Source organism: Heptranchias perlo, chromosome 23 (genome assembly GCF_035084215.1).
Source record: "Heptranchias perlo isolate sHepPer1 chromosome 23, sHepPer1.hap1, whole genome shotgun sequence".
NCBI lineage: Eukaryota > Metazoa > Chordata > Chondrichthyes > Hexanchiformes > Hexanchidae > Heptranchias > Heptranchias perlo.
This window is the reverse complement of record NC_090347.1, coordinates 37,586,703-37,611,642: the sequence shown is the minus strand read 5'-3', so window position 1 is coordinate 37,611,642 and position 24,940 is coordinate 37,586,703. Positions and strand designations below refer to the sequence as shown.

The 24,940-nt window shown below is 45.1% G+C and overlaps 1 protein-coding gene across 1 annotated transcript in view; it reads left to right on the top strand.

Annotated features, from left to right (window-relative positions):
• The window catches only part of dhrs7cb (dehydrogenase/reductase (SDR family) member 7Cb), a 34,843-nt gene extending 17,713 nt beyond the window's left edge, over positions 1–17,130 (top strand). The window contains exons 4-7 of the mRNA XM_068004345.1: positions 196–406; positions 1,432–1,524; positions 8,120–8,275; positions 10,062–17,130. Of these exons, the coding sequence (XP_067860446.1) occupies positions 196–406; positions 1,432–1,524; positions 8,120–8,275; positions 10,062–10,267 (666 nt within the window). The 3' untranslated portion in view covers positions 10,268–17,130. The remainder of the gene's footprint in view (positions 1–195; positions 407–1,431; positions 1,525–8,119; positions 8,276–10,061) is intronic.
• Positions 17,131–24,940: the final 7,810 nt, after the last annotated feature.

The window sequence follows — 24,940 nt, the reverse complement described above, 5'->3', positions numbered from 1 at the left end:
AACATGGCAGCTGGCTGCAGTAATTTGTCCTGTGTGGAATGCAAATATGGAATCCAAATCAACTTATGTGTTTCTGTATTTTATGATATTTTTACATTCAATCCATTTTGACTAAAGAAAAGAAATACAGTCACTGTTTGGATCTAGGATGTAACTGTGACATGAGAAGGATTTATTAGTGACTTTTTTTTTCAGACGTTTAGTCCAAAGCTAGTGCTTCTAGATCTGAGTGAAACAGAAACCGTCTCTGAGATAGCTAAGGAAATCCTTGAATCCTATGGGTGTGTGGACGTGCTAATTAACAACAGCAGTCTGAAAGTTAAAGGAGGTGCTCTCAACGTCCCTTTCGAAATGGACAAGAAGATAATGGATGCAAACTATTTTGGACCAATTTCTCTGACTAAAGGTAACCAATAGCCATAGTCAGTGGGATGATGCAAGCACGATTTTCTTATATAATGAAAAGAAATACTTAAAAGTTGGGGGACTTGGTGGCACAGTTGACTTTCATAAATAATGCATTGTTTTCAGGACAAAAAAAGAACTTGTAATAGAAACGAGCTACACCAATAACGGGCAGGGACCATGAAACATGCATGGAATATTGTGGTAGCTATTGAGTATCATTTAAATTAGATGGGAGGATGGAGGACAGAGAGGAAACTGGACACCAAACAAGTCTGATCAGAGTAGATGTTAGCCAAAAGATAGGTATGAACGCAGTAATTCAGTGAGAAATATTGGAAACAGTTCCTGTAACAGACAGGTACTCGGGGCTAGAAGAGGAGCTAGAGGAGAAGAATCGATAATCGGTGTACTTACGTGAATGCTAGAAGCATTAGAAGTGAGGGGCCCAAACTTTAGGCCTTTTGCAGTAAGAAATTATGATGTAGTAGCGATATCAGAAACATAGTTAACCCTCGAAGATGGTAATATATTCAACATTCAAGAGTAGAGTGTTCAGGAAAGACAGTGTGTACAGGAAACGAGGTGGTGTACTCCATATGTCAGGGATACCTGGGAAGTTAAAAAGGTTAACGAAAGCAAAATACCGCGGATGCTGGAAATCTGAATTTCACGAAGTATAGGAAACCATCGAATGAATTACTCTGGTTGACACTTTTAATGTGAAAATGGCAAAATTAGCAGCAAGGGTATGATACAGACCACCGGGTTAGAAAAAGATCGTTGTTTAGCACATGAGGAGATAAGTGGGGTAATTGTGTGATCCTGCAATCCTGGAGGGGAGCTGTGCTCGCAGGGAGTCAATTCATAGTAATTCAATCTAATTTAAGTCATTTTTATCCGTGCACAACATCACAGGAATGCATAGGTTTACCATAATTTCAATACAGATTTTTATAGTTAAACGAACAATATTGAAGAGGTCTCTGCGAACTATCACAGCTGTCATTTTCTTTCCCTTCACAGAACTTCTTCCCTCGATGATCTCCAGACATAGTGGCCAGATTGTGTTAGTCAACAGTATCCAGGGAAAATTAGGACTTCCATTCCGCGCAGCCTGTAAGTTTTACAAAGACTCCGATTGGCATATCTATTAATATATTAAAAAGGGTATGTAAGTGCATGCGGACGTCACACTCTGGACATCACACTTTGTTATACATGCAAAACAGTCTTAAAATGGTGGCTGCTTCTGTCCAGCGCTTCTAACCTCCAGCCTGAAATACATTCCAATCTGCAATGTTGCTGACCAAGCAACATTATTTAACTACTGAATAACCTGAGGCTGTGTTTACAATTAGACTTAATAGCCTTAAAGGGACACAGCTCCAACTTAGCAGAGTAATTCATTATGAATTACATGGTATAACACTCTTTCCCTTATAAAGCAGCATATCATCCAACTTACTGTGAGCAACATCATGAAAGACCGTCTAATATTTTCTTAAATGTTGCTGGGATTTTTACAGGGGATGGATACTAAAAGCACAGTGTAATTTGGAATTAATGGCTTTTAAGCCACAAATTCCTATAGTTCAACAAAGGCCATAATATAACTCTGATTTTGTTCACTGCCATTTAAAATCCATCACAATTTCCCATGCAGAAATGTTTGGCTTGCAAACTCTAGATGACAATTCCTAGGTGACAATACTCCTTCAGTATGTTCAGGGATTAGCCAATCTTTTAAAATTAATTTTAATATTCATTTTCAATGTTTAAACAAGAGAAGGGCCTTGTCCCTATGATTCTTTGACTGGTGGTCCCCACATGTGTAGGATTTTAATTAGGTTTTAAGCATTGTCATTTACATTGAATAAACAGGTACAGGCATCAACAGGGGCAGGGATGATCCTGTTCACATCAATTCAAAGACCTGCATCCTATAACTTCTTTACTATTTTGATTGCATATCACGGCTTCAAAACCTGCCCCATGCAACATCCTTATAATCTTTCCATAGAACATGGCCAAAATAATGCACAAAAACAATGTAAAAACATTACAGAGGGTGCGCAGGAGAGCAACAAGAACAAGAGGAAGCTAGATAAACACACGAGGGACAAAGGAATAGAAGGTTATGCTGATAGGGTTAGATGAAGTAGGGAGGGAGGAGGCTCGTGTGGCGTATAAACACCAGAATGGACCTGTTGGGCCGAATGGCCTGTTTCTGTGCTGTACGTTCTATGTAATTCTATATAATTCAATGATCCCGAGCGTAAAGAGCAATGAGGAACGATTATGGAAGCTCAAGCTCTACAGTCGAGAGAGAAGGTTGAAGATCGTACATGAGTTCTGGCAGTCTCAAACCAATTCCTAGTATGCACTGGCTCCCCACAGCACAAAACTGCCCACATTTCATCAAACGATTGCATTACACTTGCAGCCTCACTCCGAACGGCTGTAAAGATGCCTGGTGTGGAAATTGGAATTAGAAATTCATAGTGGTGCAGTAGCAGGTGCTGCTCTGAGATTGGAGTTAACCTTCATAGTTGAAGCAGAATGGTGGGAGCTTTATTTTTATCTGGTCATAATATAAGTTACCCGAGGATGCTTGATGTTGACACTGGATGCTCTAAATAGGATAGTGCTCATTCCCAACAGTGATACCATAGAATCCTACAGCACAGAAGGAGGACATTCGGCCCATCATTCCTCTGCCAGCTCTTTGAAAGAACTATCCAATTAGACCCACTCTCCAACTTTTTCCCCATAGCCCTGCAAATGTTTCCTTTTCAAGTATATATCCAGTTCCCTTTTGAAAGTTGCTACTGACTCTGCTTCCACCACCCTTTCAGGCAGTGCATTCCGGATCATAACAACTCGCTGCGTAAAAAAACAATCTCTTACTTTGATGGCAGCAGACCTCGCACCCGTAATATGCCCCTCCTGCAGGATGTGGGAAGTCATGGACACTACCAGTGTCCCTGCCGACCATGTGTGCAGGTGGTGATCTGGATTCTTTCCCCTCAGTCTGGTTCAGTAATAACTGAAGTCGAATACATTTTAAAGTTCAGCACAACTTTAATAGCAGGGTTCTTAGTCTGCAGCATTGATTTGGACTCCTGATAGAGTCCCTCTATGCTGGCAGAGCAAGAACAACAACATACAGAAATCCACACGTTTTTATACAAATCAATAGGGTTGGAACATACTTAACGAGGGTCAACACCAATCATAAGCCGGGCATAGGTTGCCATGCGAGGTTACATTATTTCCGGCCAATCATAAATAATCATGTGCTGACCATGTTGCTGTTAGACATCAAAGGGGATACTTCCTCATCTTCCAACTTGGAATGTTCTTCCCTGTCCCTTCTGTTCCTTATCTCCCAACCTGGAATGTCTTTCAACTTTGGCTAAGCTCGTTACCTATATTGATCTGCCATAAACATGGAGACATTCAGACCAGTCCTTGACTCACATCAAAGACCTATCATTGATAAGACAATGCAGGCCTGCTGACTACGCAAACATATGGCCCAGCAGGAGGGCCAGGCCACCTGTACCAATCTCAGTTACTAACTAATTAACCCTTTCTAACCATTTTGCATTCTGCTTCTTTGCCACGTAGGCATCTTAATATTTTACCGAAAACTGACCACGTAGGGATTCTCACAGGAAGTGTGTCCACCTGCAGCTACTGACCGATCGTATCTCGGAGCTGGAGCTGCGGGTGGACTCACTGTGGAGCATCCGCGATGCAGAGAAACTCGTGGATAGCACGTTTAGCGAGTTGGTCACACCGCAGGTAAAGGCAGTACAGGCAGGAAGTGAATGGGTGACCACCAGGAAGAGTAAGAGGTGCAGGCAGGTAGTGCAGGGGTCCCCTGTGGCCATCCCCCTCTCAAACAGGTATACCGTTTTGGATACTGTTGTGGGAGATGGCTCACCAGGGGAAGGTGGCAGCGGCCAGGTTCATGGCACCATGGCTGGCTCTGCTGCACAGGAGGGCAGGAAAAAGAGTGGCAGAGCTATAGTGATAGGGGACTCGATTGTAAGGGGAATAGACAGGCGTTTCTGCGGACGCAACCGAGACTCCAGGATGGTATGTTGCCTCCCTGGTGCAAGGGTCAGGGATGTCTCGGAGCGGCTGCAGAACATTCTGGAGGGGGAGGGTGAACAGCCAGTTGTCGTGGTGCATATAGGTACCAACGATATAGGTAAAAAACGGGATGAGGTCCTACAAGCTGAATTTAGGGAGTTAGGAGTTAAACTAAAAAGTAGGACCTCAAAGGTAGTAATCTCAGGATTGCTACCAGTGCCACGGGCTAGTCAGAGTAGGAATGACAGGATAGCTAGGATGAATACGTGGCTTGAGAGATGGTGCAAGAGGGAGGGATTCAAATTCCTGGGACATTGGAACCGGTTCTGGGGGAAGTGGGACCAGTACAAATTGGACGGTCTGCATCTGGGCAGGACTGGAACCAATGTCCTAGGAGGAGTGTTTGCTAGTGCTGTTGGGGAGGGTTTAAACTAAAGTGGCAGGGGGATGGGAATCGATGCAGGAAGTCAGTGGGAAGTAAAGTGGTGACAGAAACAAAATGCAGTAAGGGAGAGTGTACAAAACATGACCGGACAAATGGTCTGAGAAAGCACGGCAAAGACCAAGGGAAGTCTAGATTAAACTGCATTTATTTCAATGCAAGAAGTCTGATGGGCAAGGCAGATGAACTCAGGGCATGGATGGGTACATGGGACTGGGATGTTATAGCTATTACTGAAACATGGCTAAGGGAGGGGCAGGACTGGCAGCTAAATATTCCAGGGTACAGATGCTATAGGAAAGATAGAGCAGGAGGTAAGAGAGGAGGGGGAGTTGCGTTCTTGATTAGGGAGAACATCACGGCAGTAGTGAGAGAGGATATATCCGAGGGTTCGCCCACGGAGTCGATATGGGTAGAACTGAAAAATAAGAAGGGAGAGATCACGTTGATAGGATTGTACTACAGACCCCCAAATAGTCAACGGGAAATTGAGGAGCAAATATGTAAGGAGATTACAGACAGCTGCAAGAAAAATAGGGTGGTAATAGTAGGGGACTTTAACTTTCCCAACATTGACTGGGACAGCCATAGCATTAGGGGCTTGGATGGAGAGAAATTTGTTGAGTGTATTCAGGAGGAATTTCTCATTCAGTATGTGGATGGCCCGACTAGAGAGGGGGCAAAACTTGACCTCCTCTTGGGAAATAAGGAAGGGCAGGTGACAGAAGTGTTAGTGAGGGATCACTTTGGGACCAATGATCATAATTCCATTAGTTTTAAGATAGCTATGGAGAAGGATAGGTCTGGCCCAAAAGTTAAAATTCTAAATTGGGGAAAGGCCAATTTTGAAGGTATTAGACAGGAACTTTCAGAAGTTGATTGGGAGAGTCTGTTGGCAGGCAAAGGGACGTCTGGTAAGTGGGAGTCCTTCAAAAATGTGTTAACCAGGGTTCAGGGTAAGCACATTCCTTATAAAGTAAAGGGCAAGGCTGGTAGAAGTAGGGAACCTTGGATGACTCGGGAGATTGAGGCCCTAGTCAGAAAGAAGAAGGAGGCATATGACATGCATAGGCAGCTGGGATCAAGTGGATCCCTTGAAGAGTATAGAGATTGCCGGAGTAGAGTTAAGAGAGAAATCAGGAGGGCAAAAAGGGGACATGAGATTGCTTTGGCAGATAAGGCAAAGGTGAATCCAAAGAGCTTCTACAAATACATAAAGGGCAAAAGAGTAACTAGGGAGAAAGTAGAGCCTCTGAAGGATCAACAAGGTCATCTATGTGCGGAACCACAAGAGATGGGTGAGATCCTAAATGAATATTTCGCATCGGTATTTACGGTTGAGAAAGGCATGGATGTTGGGGAACTTGGGGAAATAAACAGTGATGTCTTGAGGAGTGTACATATTACAGAGAGGGAGGTGCTGGAAGTCTTAACGCGCATCAAGGTAGATAAATCTCCGGGACCTGATGAAATGTATCCCAGGACGTTATGGGAGGTTAGGGAGGAAATTGCGGGTCCCCTAGCAGAGATATTTGAATCATCCACCGCTACAGGTGAGGTGCCTGAAGATTGGAGGGTAGCAAATGTTGTGCCTTTGTTTAAGAAGGGCGGCAGGGAAAAGCCTGGGAACTACAGACCGGTGAGCCTGACATCTGTAGTGGGTAAGTTGTTAGAGGGCATTCTGAGAGACAGGATCTACGGGCATTTGGAGAGGCAGGGACTGATTAGGAACAGTCAGCATGGTTTTGTGAGAGGAAAATCATGTCTCACGAATTTGATTGAGTTTTTTGAAGGGGTAACCAAGAAGATAGATGAGGGCTGTGCAGTAGACGTGGTCTACATGGACTTTAGCAAAGCCTTTGACAAGGTACCGCATGGTAGGTTGTTACATAAGGTTAAATCTCACGGGATCCAAGGTGAGGTAGCCAATGGGATACAACATTGGCTTGACGACAGAAGACAGAGGGTGGGTGTAGAGGGTTGTTTTTCAAATTGGAGGCCTGTGACCAGCGGTATGCCTCAGGGATCGGTGCTGGGTCCGCTGTTATTTGTTATTTATATTAATGATTTGGATGAGAATTTAGGAGGCATGGTTAGTAAGTTTGCAGATGACACCAAGATTGGTGGCATCGTGGACAGTGAAGAAGGTTATCTAGGATTGCAACGGGATCTTGATGAATTGGGCCAGTGGGCCGATGAATGGCAGATGGAGTTTAATTTAGATAAATGTGAGGTGATGCATTTTGGGAGATCGAATCGGGCCAGGACCTACTCCGTTAATGGTAGGGCGTTGGGGAGAGTTATAGAACAAAGAGATCTAGGAATACAGGTTCACAGCTCCTTGAAAGTGGAGTCACAGGTGGATAGGGTGGTGAAGAAGGCATTCAGCTTGCTTGGTTTCATTGGTCAGAACATTGAATACAGGAGTTGGGATGTCTTGTTGAAGTTGTACAAGACATTAGTAAGGCCACACTTGGAATACTGTGTACAGTTCTGGTCACCCTATTATAGAAAGGATATTATTAAACTAGAAAGAGTGCAGAAAAGATTTACCAGGATGCTACTGGGACTTGATGGTTTGACTTATCGGGAGAGGTTGGATAGACTGAGACTTTTTTCCCTGGAGAGTAGGAGGTTTAGGGGTGATCTTATAGAAGTCTATAAAATAATGAGGGGCATAGATAAGGTAGATAGTCAAAATCTTTTCCCAAAGGTAGGGGAGTCTATAACGAGGGGACATAGATTTAAGGTGAGAGGGGAGAGATACAAAAGGCTCCAGAGGGGCAATTTTTTCACTCAAAGGGTGGTGAGTGTCTGGAACGAGCTGCCAGAGGTAGTAGTAGAGGCAGGTACAATTTTGTCTTTTAAAAAGCATTTGGATAGTTACATGGGTAAGATGGGTATAGAGGGATATGGGCCAAGTGCAGGCAATTGGGACTAGCTTAGTGGTATAAACTGGGCGACATGGACATGTTGGGCCGAAGGGCTTGTTTCCATGTTGTAAACGTCTATGATTCTATGATTCTATAAGAAAGAAGCAACTCACCAAAAAAATAAGGTCCTATTTATGGCAGAATGTTTCACTTACAGACACAATAACAGTATTCTGTTAAAATAAACAATAAACCACAAATTTATATTCTTACCGTGCATCTGTTCCCCTTGTAGATGCGGCTTCTAAACATGCGATACAAGCCTTTATCGACTGCCTGAGGGCTGAAGTTGCAGAGTTCGGGGTCACCGTGAGCACCGTGAGCCCAACTTTCATTCGCTCTTATCACCAAATGCCGGAGGCTGGGAATTGGGAGGCGTCCATTTGGAAATGTAAGGATCACTATATTTATTCACCATTTTTAAAAGAGGCCCTAAAGATCTTGAAAAAGAAAAAGAAAAAAAAAATCTATCAGTATGAGCATTTCTATAATTGAAATGTATCCCGAGTCCACAGATGTGTCTGAGTCTTCGGAAGGTTGAAACCAATTTATTTTTGATTGAGAAAACCTGAGTTTTAATTTGCTTTTGGAATTAGACGACCTAAATTTCACTGAAGCCGAGGTCAAATTCCTTGGGGTCATCCCTAAATTCAGCAAAAAAAAAGTAGCAAATCTTTATCTTGACATTGATTTTTAAGCAAATCAGCATTTACATCTAGGAACTGGTGTTGTGACCTGACACCTATCTGAGATTCATTAAATGTTATCTTTTACTCAGCATGCATTGTATAAACAAATCCTTATTATTCTATTCCTAACTTCGCTATAACTATTCCTGTTATATGCTAGTCTAACATTTTACTCTTTGAAAACCTGAGGAGAATTTGCCTCTTTATTTCATATGAAATTTAGAAACTTTCAGAACCAACCGTTCTGATTAGCAGAACCCTGGATTTTCAATGCATTCACATTTTGGGAAATTTGGTGTTGTAACAGTTAAAGAAGTCCCACACTTCTTGGCTGTTGATTGCAATGCTAGCAGATCAACCCTCCCAACCAGAAAGAAAGACTTGCATTTATTTAGCGCCATATCATGTCTGTCAGAAACATCTCAAAGCACTTCAATTACAACGAATTACTTTGAAATACCATAACTGTTGTTATGTAAGCAAATACAGCAGGCTTTTTGCGTACAGTAACATCCAATAATGGGCTGGAACTTGCTCCAACCGGCGTGGCGAGGCTCTCCGCACATTCTGCAGATAAAAAGTACCCACTGCGTAGGCCACGACGTCCACTTGCTTAATTTTGTAACCTTCTCCAGTGGCGCGCTCCGAGATCAGCGCAGGCCATGTGCGCATGCAAAAACTGTGAGAATGCGAGCCCCGCCCAAAAGCAGGCAGTAATACTCATTCATTTAAAGTGACATTCCCTATGTTAGTCTAAATAAAAATTTAACATTATAACATGCCTTATTATAAAAAGGCAAGGAAATGATTTATAATGTACTGAAACATACAAAAATTAAAAGTTAATTTATTTTTTTTAATCATTTTTTTTAAAGATCAAAAAATATTAAAATAAGAATAATTAGACATTCCACACTTTTAAAATTAAATTTTTTGTTATTTTGCAGTCATCATAAGTCTCTGTGCTTTTAAAAAGTAGTGTAGGGCTGGTATTTTCAAGCGTACCTTCTCGTGGCGTAAGTATCTTCGTTCCAGCTGGGCAGATGGGTAAGTTTACGGACGTTTGCTGATTGTATTGATTGTCAAAACTCCGGTAAACCAATCGGAGCAAGTTCGCGATTTTGGTGTTTTAATGCGCACGCGCACATTCGCGAACTTGCTCCGATGGATTTGACGGCAGTTGGACAGGACGCCATCGAGGAATGGCGCGCGAGCTGAGTAAGTTATGCCCCATTATGAATAACCAGCTAATTGTTTTTTTGTGCTATCAGTTTGTTGACCAAGAATATTGGCCAGAGTCCTTTGCTCTTCTTTGGATAGTGCCACGCGATCTTAAATGTTCACCTGAACCAACAGAACAGACAAATGAGACCTTGGTTGAAGGACAATGATCCGAGAATAATTAAAGTGGCAATAGGTAAATCAGAGGAAATGGGGTTGGGAGACATGTTAGTTATATTCTTTCTTTCATTGTTTTGTGCTATTTAGTTTTTTTCAGGAAGTTGGCCTATGGTGTTCACCCAGTGGAAGTAGCCGAGGAAGTGCTGTACACAGTGAACAGAGGCAGCAAGGAGGTGATGATTGGAAACCCTGTGCCCAAGGCATTTATCTATTTAAGAACATTCTTCCCTGAGATCTTTTTTGCAATTGTTGCTGCTGGAATCTCAACCCAACCCACAGCGGAGGAAGAGTAATAATTTTCTTTGCTTGTACCTCACTGTTTCGACATTGTTACTGCTCCATATCTCCTTCTGCCTCTTCCACGTCTTATGCTTAATCTTTCTTTCTGATCCACTCATCTCTCTTAATTTGTCTACATTTTTAGAATTGCTTCTTACATAATCATCAGTCCACTTTCCCACATATTTCATCTTTCTATTCTGGCAAGTGAGTTCTATCATGTTTCACTTTTAGAGACTTTGGGGTCAATTTTCGGATGGCAGAGCGGGTGCGTTCATGGCGGGGGGGGGGCTGCTAAAATTGGGGATTCCCGGGGCGGGTCCGGAGCCCGGCTCCAACCCACCCACTTCCGGGTTCCCCAATGACGCGCTTACATGCGCACGCAGCCCCCCGCATGCGGGGCTCCCACCAGCAATTAAAGCCGGTGGGATCCCATTTAAAACAATTAATTACGTAGTTCAGGTCGTTTGCAGACCTGATTGGGAGGATATTTTAGGAGGGATGGGATTTTCATGTCAACTGAGTGTATTTCCCATACTGGGGGAAACACTCCCAGTTGAAACAGACGTGTTGCAGCCACCAGCCAGTGGGAGCTGCAAAGGTCCATTTGACAGGTGTTGGGGGGGGGAGACCCTCATTCATTGCAGGAGGTCACTCTGTCACTTTAGACAAAGTTTGGCCTCCACCACCCTCCTCCTAACAATCAAATTCACCAACTTGGAACCTCAACCCCAGTGTGCAGACACATTTACCTACCTTGTGGACCCCCTCAAACGTACATCTTCTGGATGGGGGCCACCATAGCTGAAGTCATGACCTCCTCGGAGGACGAACAGCATCACCAGCCTCGCCGGCCACACTGTCCACCTCAGACACGTGGAGCTCCACAACACAGTGCTGTGACACATCCACCTGCACAGCAGAAGGGAGGGCAACTGCAGAGAGAGATGCGTCGCAGAGGGCACTACCCTCGCCATGGGGTCAACAGACTGAGGCTCAGCTTCCTGGACCTCTGTGAGGAGCAGTGCACACGGAGGCTCAGAGTCAGTCGCCAGGCAGTCGCGGACATCTGCAGCCTCCTTCATGACGAGCTGCTCCTGGATGGACCGAGCAGCATCTTCTTACCTGTTGCTGTCAAAGTCACCACTGCCCTCAACTTCTTCGGCTCCGGATCCTTCCAGGGTGCCACCGGGGACATCGCCGGGGTCTCTCAGTTGTCTGCACACAAGTGCATAAGGCAGGTCACCGACGGCTTGTTCTGCAGGACCTTGCATTATATCAACTTCCCCATGGATGACCTCAGCCAGACGGAGAGGGCAGTTTGATTCCACGCTGTGGCTGGCTTCCCAAGGGTGCAGGGTGTAATCGATTGTACCCATATAGCAATACGAGCACCTCCACACGAGCCAGGACTGTTCATCAACAGGAAGGGCTATCACTCCATGAACATTCAGCTCATCTGTGACCACCGCAAGAGATTCCTTCACGTGTGCGCCAGATAACCTGGCAGCTGCCACAATTCCTTCATCCTCAGGGAGTCCACTGTCCCGCCCCTCTTCCACGTACCCAACACCTGCAAGGAATGGCTCCTCGGGGACAAGCGATATCCCCTGCACACGTGGCTTATGACACCTCTGAGGAATGCCACGACTGAGCCACAGCGTCGATATAATGACAGCCACATCGCTGCCAGGTCTACAATTGAGCAGGCTATAGGGCTGCTCAAGATGCGCTTCAGGTGCCTTGATCATTCTGGGGGAGCGCTTCAATACGCGCCACACAGAGTGGGACGCATTATAGTCGTCTGTTGTGCCCTTCACAACACGGCACAACAGAGAGGGGTGCCACTTGAGGAGGCCCCATCCACATCTGCCACCCACATTGAGGAGGAGGAGGAGGCCGAGGAGGACAAGCAACCCATGGGCAGAACAACGGCTTACCAGGCTGCTCGTGAGGCCAGGGAGTCACTGATATGTGAACGGTTCTCCTGACATCAGACATTGTGAAGAGTCCAGTCCTCATCACCTGGACAGAGGAGCGGCCACACCACCCTCCTCCCCTGCCCCCTGCACAAAACAGTGGTGCAACTACACCTACACCCACTGTAGAATGACCCAATGGGTGGCATCAAGTGTGCGTGTTCATGGTGAACCTCATGAAAGGGACCTATATCACAAGCCAGTCAAGAATGGGCAAGACGTGGCAGTAGTGGTGATAATAAGATTTATTGTGAATGTGAAAGAAAACAAATACAAATAAAAAACATGACAAACCGTCAAACACCCTTGTGCATCCCCTTTGTGCTCACAAAACCTTTGGCTTACGCTTCCTACTACTCCTACGTGGTGCCTCCCCTGTGGCTGGAGCAGAGGTGTAGTGGCAGGTTGCTCTTGTCCATGCCCTGACCGATTAGATGCTTTGCGCGGACGCCCTCTGGATTTCGGTGCCCATGAGGGCCCCTCCAAAGACTGCTCCACCTGCACCTGTGCAGGGGCAGACTCGGCCACCTGGAGAGGAGGCAGCATTGCGGGTACTGGTTGAGGGGGGCAACGGGTGAGACATGGAAGCGCTTTGAGTGGCGTCCGCACTTCCATGTCCCCTTTTGCCATCATCCCTCTCCTGGGCCTTCTGGCATCTCTTCTCCTATCAAGGCAAAACACAGAGAGGTGTGATTGAGTGATGGTTGCATGGTGACCCGCTGCATGCATTGGTGTGGGTGGGGGTGACCGTGAGGGAGATGCGTGGGAGGGTGAGTGTGAGACATGGCCATGAGATTGTATGAGGATTGGGTTGCGTGGTAGTGTTTAGATGGGAATTGGGGCGGTGAGTAAGTGCAGGCAAGGTGAGGATGATAGTTGAGTGGATGTGAGGAGTGATGCGAGAGCGTTGTGGTGGCAGTGCAGAAGGAGGTGTGTGGTGGTGGAGGTGATGTGGAAGACGGAATGTGGGAGAATGCGTAAGTATACTCATTTTGGCTGACCTGGTTAGGCCATTAAAGCGCTTCCTGCACTGGACCCAGGTTCGGGAGATGTTACTGCTGCTGCTGACCTCCTCTGCCACCTCCAGCCAGGCCTTCTTGGTGGCAGAGGCAGGCCACTTCCTCCCGTCCGCTGGGAAAAACGTTTCCCTCCTCCTCCTGACCCCATCGAGCAGCACCTGGAGTGAGGAGTCTGAGAACCTTGGAGCAGCCTTGCCTCTGGTGGGGGAATCAAGAACGAGGGGACATAATCTTAAAAATTAGAGCTGGGAATTCAGGAAGCACTTTTTCACACAATGGGTAGTAGAAATCTGGAACTCTCTCTCCCAAAAGGCTGCGGATGCTAGACTGAGATTGATAGATTGTTGTTGGGTAAGGGTATCGAGGGATATGGAGCAAAGGCGAGTAAGTGGAGTTGAGGTGCGGATCAGCCACAATCTGATAGAATGGAGGGGCCGAATGGCCTACTCCTGTTTCTAATGTTCTACCTTTTGTTTTCTTTTCTGCCGATTTTCTCTCACTTTTATCCTTTGTCTCTCTATGACATCAGTTGGAGCCAGTAGGAGACAAGCTGCATCCAATTAATTCTACTGGATCATACACTGAGACAATTAATCAGCCTTATACCACAGCACCTCAAAGCACTTGGGCCAGGAGCAGCACTGATGTTGTATCTTTGGAGTCAGGCTGGACAGTCTGGCCCTCCAGGTCAGAGAGGATGAACTGGGTTACAGCAAAAGAAAGGCACACAGGGAAAGTGTGCATACTGATAGGACTAAAGTGTTTAGGCAAAAATTACATTGATCAGGTTTCTAACTTGCTTATGAATTTTGCAACTTTTGCCACATTTAGATAGAAACTATTTCTTCTGGTGGGGGAGTCTAGAACAAGAGGCATAATCTTAAAATTAGAGCTGGGCCATTCAGGGGTGCTGTCAGGAATCATAGAATGATACAGCATAGAAGGAGGCCATTCAGCCCATTGTGCCTGTGCCGGCTCTTTGAAAGAGCTATCCAAATAGTCCCACTCCCCTGCTCTTTCCCCATAGCCCTGCAAATTTTTCCCCTTCGAGTATTTATCCAATTCCCTTTTGAAAGTTATTACTGAAACTGCTTCCACCACCCTTTTAGGAAGTACATCTGGGTAATTGGCAAAAGAACTTAAATCTGTGTCCTCTGGTTACCGACCCTTCTGCCACTGGAAACAGTTTCTCCTTATTTACCCTATCAAAACCCTTCATGATTTTGAACACGTCTATCAAATCTCCCTTTATCCATCTCTGCTATAAGGAGAGTAACCCCAGTTTCTATGGTCTCACCACGTAACTGAAGTCTTTCATCCCTGGTACCATTCCAGTAAATCTCCTCTACACCCTCTTTAAGGCCTTGACATCTTTCCTAAAGTGTGGCGCCCAGAATTGAACACAATACTCCAGCTGAGGCCTAACCAGTGTTTTATAAAGGTTTAGAATAACTTCCATGCTTTTGTACTCTATGCCTCTATTAATAAAGCCCAGGATTCCATATGCCTTTTTAACAGCCTTCTCAACTTGTCCTGCCACCTTCAAAGATTTGTGTACATACACCGCCATGTCTATCTGTTCCTGTACCCTCTTTAAAATTGTACCATTTAGTTTATATTGCCTCTCCGCATTCTTCCTACCAAAATGTATCACTTCACACTTCTCTGCATTAAATTTCATCTGCCATGCCCATTTCATTAGTCTGTCTATGTCCTCCTGAAGTCTATCACTATCCCCCTCACTGTTTACTACATTTCTGAGTTTCATGTAATCTGCAAACTATGAAATTATGCCCTGTATATCCAAGTCCAGGTCATTAACATATATCAAAAAGAGCAGTGGTCCCAACATCAACCCCGGGGGACACCACTGCAGACTCCAGTCTGAAAAACAACCGTTCACCACTACTCTCTGCTTTCTGTCCCTTAGCCAATTTTGTATCCATGAAGCCACTGTCCCTTTAATCCCATGGGCTTCAATTTTGCTAACAAGTCTATTATGTAGTACTTTATCAAACGCCTTTTTAAAGTCCATATACACATCAACCGCAATATCCTCATCAACCCTCTCCATTACTTCTTCACGCAAGGAGTAGTGGAAATCTGGAATTCTCTTCCCCAAAAAGCAGTTGAGGCTGGGGTCAATTGAAAATTTCAAAACTGAGATTGATAGGTTTTTGCTAGGTAAGGGTATTAAGGGTTACGGAGTCAAGGCGGGTAAATGGAGTTAAGATACAGATCCGTCATGATTGAATGGTGGAAAAGGCTCGAGGGGCTGAATGGCCTACTCCTGTTCCTATGTTCCTATTTTCCTTCAACTCGTGGTTGAAATCATTTGTTTGTGCGACAATCTTAACCCCTTAACATGTTTCTGTAGAGGATTCAGTTTTCAGCAACAACAAAACAATGAAGCTTTAGGTAGAGTAAATGGTTTGTCTTGAGGGACATACTGCTCTAAATTTGATTTTTTTTTAATGATGCAAAGATATGTAACCATAGTGCAAGGAAGCAAATGTGCACCACACATAATGGCCCCTAATTGAAATGAAATCAGTTTGCCATTATTTAAATTTATTTTATAAATAACAATAAGGTTTGTTTTGGATGAAAGGCAGGAAAGTGGGATTAGAGCAGACGAGTTAGCACCAGCACGTTCGTAATGTGCTGAATGACCTCCTTCTGTGCTGTCATTATTATGATTCTATGAATATCTATCTGTATAATTAAACACACTTTCTATTTGCTACATATCTGATATCTCTGTAGGGTATAAAGCTTGTTGACCGACTATCATTTCATAGTCACCAAAAAACAAACCAATCAACAAAAAAAACACTTCAACTCTCACAAGCACACACAATGCACCTTGTGAGTTTAGATACTCACTGCATCACGGTGCTGTTTCATGATGCATTTCGGTTTGTATCATTTGTTCATTTATACCTGAAGACTACATTTTAATAGCTATTTTCATATTTGTAAAAAAAAATCACTTGATGCAATTATCGCTGTGACACCATACCCAGATAATGATTTAGTATTTCTGCAATCATAAATAAAAATAATTACTTGGGTTTTTTGCACCCCCCCCTCCCACCCCATTTTCTCCTGTCCTCTCCTGATGATGCTGGCACATCCTAACATATGGTTCGACGTGGTACCAGCACTCCCCTGGTTGTGAGTGTAGATGGTGAGTGTTATTCGATTTTTGAAAGGTGCCGCGGCTAAGTCATGATCCTATTCTCACTGACGTCCCACGCACGTGCATGTTCCAACATATGTAAAGCAGGAACCCTGGCTGGATTTTCTGCTCCTATGCCTTAGATGCACTGAGGTATAATTGCGGTACTCCCTACTGAGATTAGCCAACTCAGTATTGATTGGGGATTGAACCTGAACCTGTGTAGTTTAGTTCCACACCATGCAGTGCATTCACCCACTATGTGATTAAGGGAGCCCCATCCTTATTGTTTTTTTAATGTAGGAACTTGAGAAACATGCCCTGAATTCAGTTAATTCTGCACTGATGAAATTACAATTGACGATATTAGAGAACGGACACAGTGCATTGTATGACATTCCTCTGTTTGCTAATTTAGTGGAAGGATTAAGCCACTTAAAATAAATGGGTTAATGCCTGCATTTAAAAAGCTGACAGAGAAATGGAGGACATATTCAGTATTCATCTACTAGTTCTGCCAACTGTGATTTCTAGTCCGTAATGTAGACTGAACAGGTTTATATGAAATATTGTTTAATGCAAGAAAAAAATATACAACTTGCTTGTGAACTCTTCAATGTTACAACTTTAACATGCAATCTCTTACTACCCTGTGGGGGTTTCCACTAATAAAACAATATATTTCATTCTCCCCTCTGCGTCTGTTCTCGATGACCTTCTCTGTGAATTACATGGCAGGGTTCTTAATAAGAATTTTTACTAAGAATATAATAATTCCTGAAATGACGACTGGACTTCTTAAACTGCAGGTACAGGCTTGTTGCTAGTACCTGCCTTAGAGTGGTGTGAATTGGCAGCATCTAGTTATACTAAAGGGGTGCATAGCTCTTTGTTCAGGCAAAGCTGCGGTCTGAGCACGAAGCTCTGAGATTGTATGCATTTGTACCGAGCTCTGCTCACTGACGTGCAAATGCCAGTTAACTCTTTAATGTCCAGAGACGAACCGACAGATGTCATAGACTCACTTTGCTTAACTTCAAACCCTTCCTCGTGAATAACAAAAATGATAAACCATGCTGCTTTGCCTGGGTTAATAGACTGACTAATACTTGCTTTAAGCATTGAAACAGACCAAGGTTTACATGGGCTTAGTTGGCACTAGTCTTATAATAAACTGCCTAGGCCTTTCTTGTCATCTCATTAATTAACAAGAAGAAAATGCTTTAAAAAATGACAACTATATTTAAGATGTTTTACAGCAGACTTCCTATAGTGTCTAAGTTGGCTCTAAGATGCCGTTTTCAGACCAGGCTGTTCTTTACTTCTTTACAAGCTAATGATACAAAATCAGAGTGACATACATCATTACATCACCTGCACATGACACTGGGATGAAAGTGGCATCTGGCTCTTCTGCTTCTTCTCTTCCCAAAAAAAACCCACGTTAACTGCCTTTCCTGAAGATGCTGCCCCCTTTAATAACCTGAACTAACTCTCTACAATGCCCCACACACACAAAATGAGAAAATGTTTCCATCTGTATCATCAATTTAAATTCATTTAGGACAAAAGTAAGATATGTTGTCATTTAAAAGTAAAGATGTTTTGCTACAGTTGTACAGGGCATTGGTGAGACCACATCTAGAATACTGTGTACAATTTTGGTCTCCTTATTTAAGAAAGGACATAATTGCTTTGGAGGCGGTTCAGAGAAGGTTCACTCGACTGATTCCTGGGATGAGGGGGTTATCTTATGAGGAAAGGTTGGACAAGTTGGGCCTGTATACACTGGAGTTTAGAAGAATGAGAGGTGATCTTATTGGAACATATAAGATCTTGAGGGGACTAGGAGGGGAAGATGCTGAGGATGTTTCCCCTTGTGGGAGAGACTAGAACTAGGGGCCACAGTTTAAAAATAAGGGGTCTCCCATTTAAGACGGAGATGAGGAGAAATTTTTTCTCTCAGAGGGTCGTGAGTCTGTGGAACTCCCTTCCCCAGAGAGCGGTGGAGGCAGGGTCACTGAATATTATTAAGGCTGAGTGAGATAGATTCCTGATTAACAAGGGAGTCAAAGGTTATAGTAGGTAGACGGGAAAGTAGGGTTGAGGTCGCAATCAGATCAGCCATGATCTTATCGAATGGCAGAGCAGGCTCGAGGGGCCGAATGGCCTACTCCTGCTCTTAATTCGTATATTTTATAAAAGGCGAGTAAAAGCTTCACTTTTAACTGAGAGAAATTTAAAGCTCTCAAACACTTGGGTATGGTAGCATAGTGGTTATGTTACTGGACTAGTAATCCAGAGACCTGGACTAAAAATCCAGAGTCATGAGTTCAAATCCCGCCACGGCAGCTGGCGAATTTAAATTCAATTAATTAATTAAATTCAATTAATTAAATAAAAATCTGGAATTAAAATACTAGTATCAGTAATGATGGCCATGAAACTACCGGATTGTCGTAAAAACCCATCTGGTTCACTAATGCACTTTAGGGAAGGAAACCTGCCGTCCTTACCCGGTCTGGCCTATATGTGACTCCAGACCCACAGCAATGTGGTTGATTCTTAATTGCCCTCTGAAATGGCCCAGCAAGCCACTCAGTTGTAAAATCTCGCTACGAAAAGTCATAATAAGAATAAAACCGGACGGACCACCCGGCATCGGACCACTAGGCACCGGACACGACAACGGCAAAACACCAAGCCCAGTCGACCCTGCAAGGTCCTCCTTACTAACATATGGGGACTTGTGCCAAAATTGGGAGAGTTGTCCCACAGACTAGTCAAGCAACAGCCTGACATAATCATACCTTTCAGCCAACGTCCCAGACTCTTCCATCACCATCCCTGGGTATGTCCTGTCCCACCGGCAGGACAGACCCACCAGAGGTGGCGGTACAGTGATATACAGTCAGGAGGGAGTGGCCCTGGGAGTCCTCAACATTGACTCTGGACCCCATGAAATCTCATGGCATCAGGTCAAACATGGGCAAGGAAACCTCCTGCTGATTACCACCAACCGTCCTCCCTCAGCTGATGAATCAGTCCTCCTCCATGTTGAGCACCACTTGGAGGAAGCACTGAGGGTAGCAAGGGCACAAAATGTACTCTGGGTGGGGGACTTCAATGTCCATCACCAAGAGTGGCTCGGTAGCACCACTACTGACCGAGCTGGCCGAGTCCTGAAGGACATAGCTGCGAGACTGGGCCTGCGGCAGGTGGTGAGCGAACCAACACGAGGGAAAAACTTACTTGACCTCGTCCTCACCAATCTACCTGTCACAAATGCATCTGTCCATGACAGTATTGGTAGGAGTGACCACCGTACAGTCCTCGTGGAGATGAAGTCCCGTCTTCGCACTGAGGACACCATCCAACGTGTTGTGTGGCACTACCACCGTGCTAAATGGGATAGATTCAGAACAGATCTAGCAGCTCACAACTGGGCATCCATGAGGCGCTGTGGGCCATCAGCAGCAGCAGAATTGTATTCCAGCACAATCAGTAACCTCATGGCCCGGCATATTCCTCACTCTACCATTACCAACAAGCCAGGGGATCAACCCTGGTTCAATGAGGAGTGTAGAAGAGCATGCCAAGAGCAGCACCAGGCCTACCTAAAAATGAGGTGCCAACCTGGTGAAGGTACAACTCAGGACTACATGCATGCTAAACAGCGGAAGCAACATGCTATAGACAGAGCTAAGCGATTCCACAACCAACGGATCAGATCAAAGCTCTGCAGTCCTGCCACATCCAGTCGTGAATGGTGGTGGACAATTAAACAACTAACGGGAGGAGGAGGCTCTGCAAACATCCCCATCCTCAATGATGGCGGAGTCCAGCACGTGAGTGCAAAAGACAAGGCTGAAGCATTTGCAACCATCTTCAGCCAGAAGTGCGGAGTGGATGATCCATCTTGGCCTCCTCCCGATATCCCCACCATCACGGAAGCCAGTCTTCGGCCAATTCGATTGACTCCACGTGATATCAAGAAAAGGCTGAGTGCACTGGATACAGCAAAGGCTATGGGCCCCGACAACATCCCAGCTGTAGTGCTGAAGACTTGTGCTCCAGAACTAGCTGCGCCTCTAGCCAAACTGTTCCAGTACAGCTACAACACTGGCATCTACCCGACAATGTGGAAAATTGCCCAGGTATGTCCTGTCCACAAAAAGCAGGAAAAATCCAATCCGGCCAATTACCGCCCCATCAGTCTACTCTCAATCATCAGCAAAGTGATGGAAGGTGTCGTCGACAGTGCTATCAAGCGGCACTTACTCACCAATAACCTGCTCACCGATGCTCAGTTTGGGTTCCGCCAGGACCACTCGGCTCCAGTCCTCATTACAGCCCTGGTCCAAACATGGACAAAAGAGCTGAATTCCAGAAGTGAGGTGAGAGTGACTGCCCTTGACATCAAGGCAGCATTTGACTGAGTGTGGCACCAAGGAGCCCTAGTAAAATTGAAGTCAATGGGAATCAGGGGGAAAACTCTCCAGTGGCTGGAGTCATACCTAGCACAAAGGAAGATGGTAGTGGTTGTTGGAGGCCAATCATCTCAGCCCCAGGACATTGCTGCAGGAGTTCCTCAGGGCAGTGTCCTAGGCCCAACCATCTTCAGCTGCTTCATCAATGACCTTCCCTCCATCATAAGGTCAGGAATGGGGATGTTCGCTGATGACTGCACAGTGTTCAGTTCCATTCGCAACCCCTCAAATAATGAAGCAGTCCGAGCCCGCATGCAGCAAGACCTGGACAACATCCAGGCTTGGGCTCATAAGTGGCAAGTAACATTCGCGCCAGACAAGTGCCAGGCAATGACCATCTCCAACAAGAGAGAGTCTATTCACCTCCCCTTGACATTCAACGGCATTACCATCGCCGAATCCCCCACCATCAACATCCTGGGGGTCACCATTGACCAGAAACTTAACTGGACCAGCCATATAAATACTGTGGCTACGAGAGCAGGTCAGAGGCTGGGTATTCTGCGGCGAGTGACTCACCTCCTGACTCCCCAAAGCCTTTCCACCATCTACAAGGCACAAGTCAGGAGTGTGATGGAATACTCTCCACTTGCCTGGATGAGTGCAGCTCCAACAACACTCAAGATGCTCGACACCATCCAAGATAAAGCAGCCCGCTTGATTGGCACCCCATCCACCACCCTAAACATTCACTCCCTTCACCACCGGCGCACTGTGGCTGCAGTGTGCACCATCCACAGAATGCACTGCAGCAACTCGCCAAGGCTTCTTCGACAGCACCTCCCAAACCCGCGACCTCTACCACCTAGAAGGACAAGAGCAGCAGGTACATGGGAACAACACCACCTGCACGTTCCCCTCCAAGTCACACACCATCCCGACTTGGAAATATATCGCCGTTCCTTCATCGTCGCTGGGTCAAAATCCTGGAAGTCCCTTCCTAACAGCACTGTGGGAGAACCGTCATCACATGGACTGCAGCGGTTCAAGAAGGCGGCTCACCACCACCTTCTCGAGGGCAATTAGGGATGGGCAATAAATGCTGGCCTCGCCAGCGACGCCCACATCCCATGAACGAATAAAAAAAAAACACCCAGTTGGGAGCAGTGATAAAGTAAAATAGAGTGGAGTGGACAATGTAGCTAAAATCTACATGTTAAATAATACATTGTGTTCATTCGTGGCAGTAGCACGGCTCCTCCCACTGAGTGGTACCAGATCACAACCAGATAAGACGTACTTTTGCCCTCCAGTGGCAGTGAATCAGTACTGCAGGCACTTGGCAACTGTGCCTCGGTGGGAATTTTAAAAAAAATTCCACCACTATTGTTTTTATCAGTAGATGGTGTTTTTACGCTGCTACCAGCAACTATGATGTATCAGTGAGTATATATGAGTTGTCTGACGTGTATAGAATTGATCTCTTCCACAGAACAATTATACGCACCTTCAGAACTGGCCCTCTAAATTAGTTCAGATTGTTTTTACGGATGGAGGAAGGTACTGAATTTTTCAAAAGTCGTCATATTTGAATGGGTCAATTTCCCACTCGTTGCACCCAAACCAGCATCAAACACCCTCAGTTCAGGTACAGCACGGGTTGGATGCAGGGGAAAGCTCCCTCTGCATTGCTCTAGCAACTTTTAGGCACAGCAGAAGGAATGAGATTGTTCCGGATGAGGTAAAGAAGCAAATGGAACTATATAAAAGATCTGGAAAGGAGACAAATGAGTTGAAATGGAGAGAGGAACTATTAAAGTCAACGGAATCAAACAGAGGAAAAGAGAGCATTTAGAATGGTTAATACAGACATCAAGTTTAAAGTTTTCCCAAAATTTCTGGCTGTCCGAAGGGACAGAGCGTGATTGACTACCCAATGAAGTCATTTGTGCATCTACCAACAATCCTATTGTATCCTGGAATAGGAAGGGCTACGATTCCATCAACCTGTAAATAGTATGTGACCACTAGCAAAAAAAAATGTTGCAATTGCCCTGACTGCAGACTGTAACTCCTTCCACTGCTCCAGATTAAGACTGTTCCCTACCCGACATTTCACTGCACTCAAATGCCACCATTAAGCCCCCGCTGTGTTATTTAGGTGTAGACCAGGCCTCTGTTCATTACCCATCCACAGGGCTAGCCTCTCATTAAAAACTGCAGAAACAATCTTACTGGCCCCGATATTTACGGGGAGGGAGCAAGGGCTGTGTTCGTGGCTGGGAAACCCGGAAATCTCAGGAATGTGGAGGTCCTGCCAAATTTAATGGCAGGACCTCATTAGCAATTTTTTACTCTGTTTCCTGCCCGGCAGCCGGCCAGATTGAGAGGCTGGCCAGCTGCCAGACGGGAAAGCCAGCAGTAGAAGGGACGGTCACCGGTGACCGGAGAAGATCGGGGCAAGGTTGGGGGGTCCCGAAACGTGGCAGTGAGGAGCGAGGGAAAGGTCGTGGTGGGGGAGGGGGGTTGGCCGATCGCATGGAGAGATCGCAGAGGGTCTGGAGGTCGAGCGGGGGTCGGCTGATCGCGGGGAGGGAGAGATCGCGAGGGGGGGGTTGTTGGACAATCGCAGTGAAGAAAAAGATCAGGGCATAAGATTTACTTGAGGGGCCGAGGAGGAAGCACTCCTGCTCCTCACATCCCTCTCCCGCCCACCATGGGGGGTTAAAAGCCAAAGCCCACTGAGTCTGCAGTTATGAAAAAACCTTCAGAAGGAAAGTCAAAAGAATCATTTGGAAAGGTTGTGCAAAACATTGGCATTTGCCCTTAAGTTTTCTGAAGAAGTCCTAAACTACCTCTCAATGTGATATTTTTAAAAGAGTTTGGTGCACAGTATGACAGTAATCTTAATAGAATCTGCCACCTTGAAATACTACTTCCACTAGCTCCCTGTCTATCTGTGCTGCGTCAGCTGGTTGCACTATGGCTTGAAGCTATGATAGAAGCAATAGATCTAATGATAGATTCTTGCCTTTCTACAGACTAAGGTCAGTCCATGCAAAATCTTCTCCAAAATAGCTTCTCTGAATTGAGCTATTAGAAACCTCCTTTTATTAGAATTTTGTAATAATAGCCAAAAAAGGAAAGAAATGGCACAATGACATCCTAAAAAAAATGTGGAATGAAAATCAGTGTAGCCTGAAGGGTAAGATAACCCAAAGTACCCTGGCCTGTAATTTCCTGCATATCTGCACCCCGAGTCGCGCGCAATTGGGACGCAAAGCAAATAGGTGGCCTAAAAGATTTTGGAAAATTGGACACAAATGATTTACACGCATAATTATAATACATGTGGACAGTTGTTTTTCGGACTGGAGGAAGGTATACAGTGGTGTTCCCCAGTGGTTGGTATGAGGACCACTGCTTTTTTTGATGTATATTAATGACTTGGACTTGGGTGTACAGAGCACAATTTCAAAATTGGCAGATAATACAAAACTTGGAAGTGTAGTAAACAGTGAGGGGGATAGTAATAGACTTCAAGAGGACATAGACAGGCTGGTGGAATGGGTGGACACATGGCAGATGAAATTTAACGTAGAGAAGTGCGAAGTGATACATTTTGGCAGGAAGAACGAGGAGAAGCAATATAAATTAAATGATACAATTCTAAAGGGGGTTCAGGAACAGAGGGACCTGGGGGTATATGTACACAAATCTTTGTTTGTTATCTTTGAGTGGTTAAAAAAGCATATAGCATCCTGGACTTTATTAATAGAGGCATAGAGTACAAAAGCAAAGAAGTTATGTTGAACCTTTATAAAACACTTGCTTGGCAGCCACAACTGGAGTATTGTGTCCAATTCCGGGCACCGCACTTTATGAAGGATGTGAAGGCCTTAGAGAGGGCGCAGAAAAGATTTACTAGAATGGTTCCAGGGATGAGGGACTTCAGTTACATGGTTAGACTGGGGAAGCTGGGGTTGATAGGAGATTTGATAGAAGTGTTAAATATCATGTAGGGTTTACATAAAGTAAATAGAGAGAAACTGTTCCCATTGACGGAAGGATCGAGAAC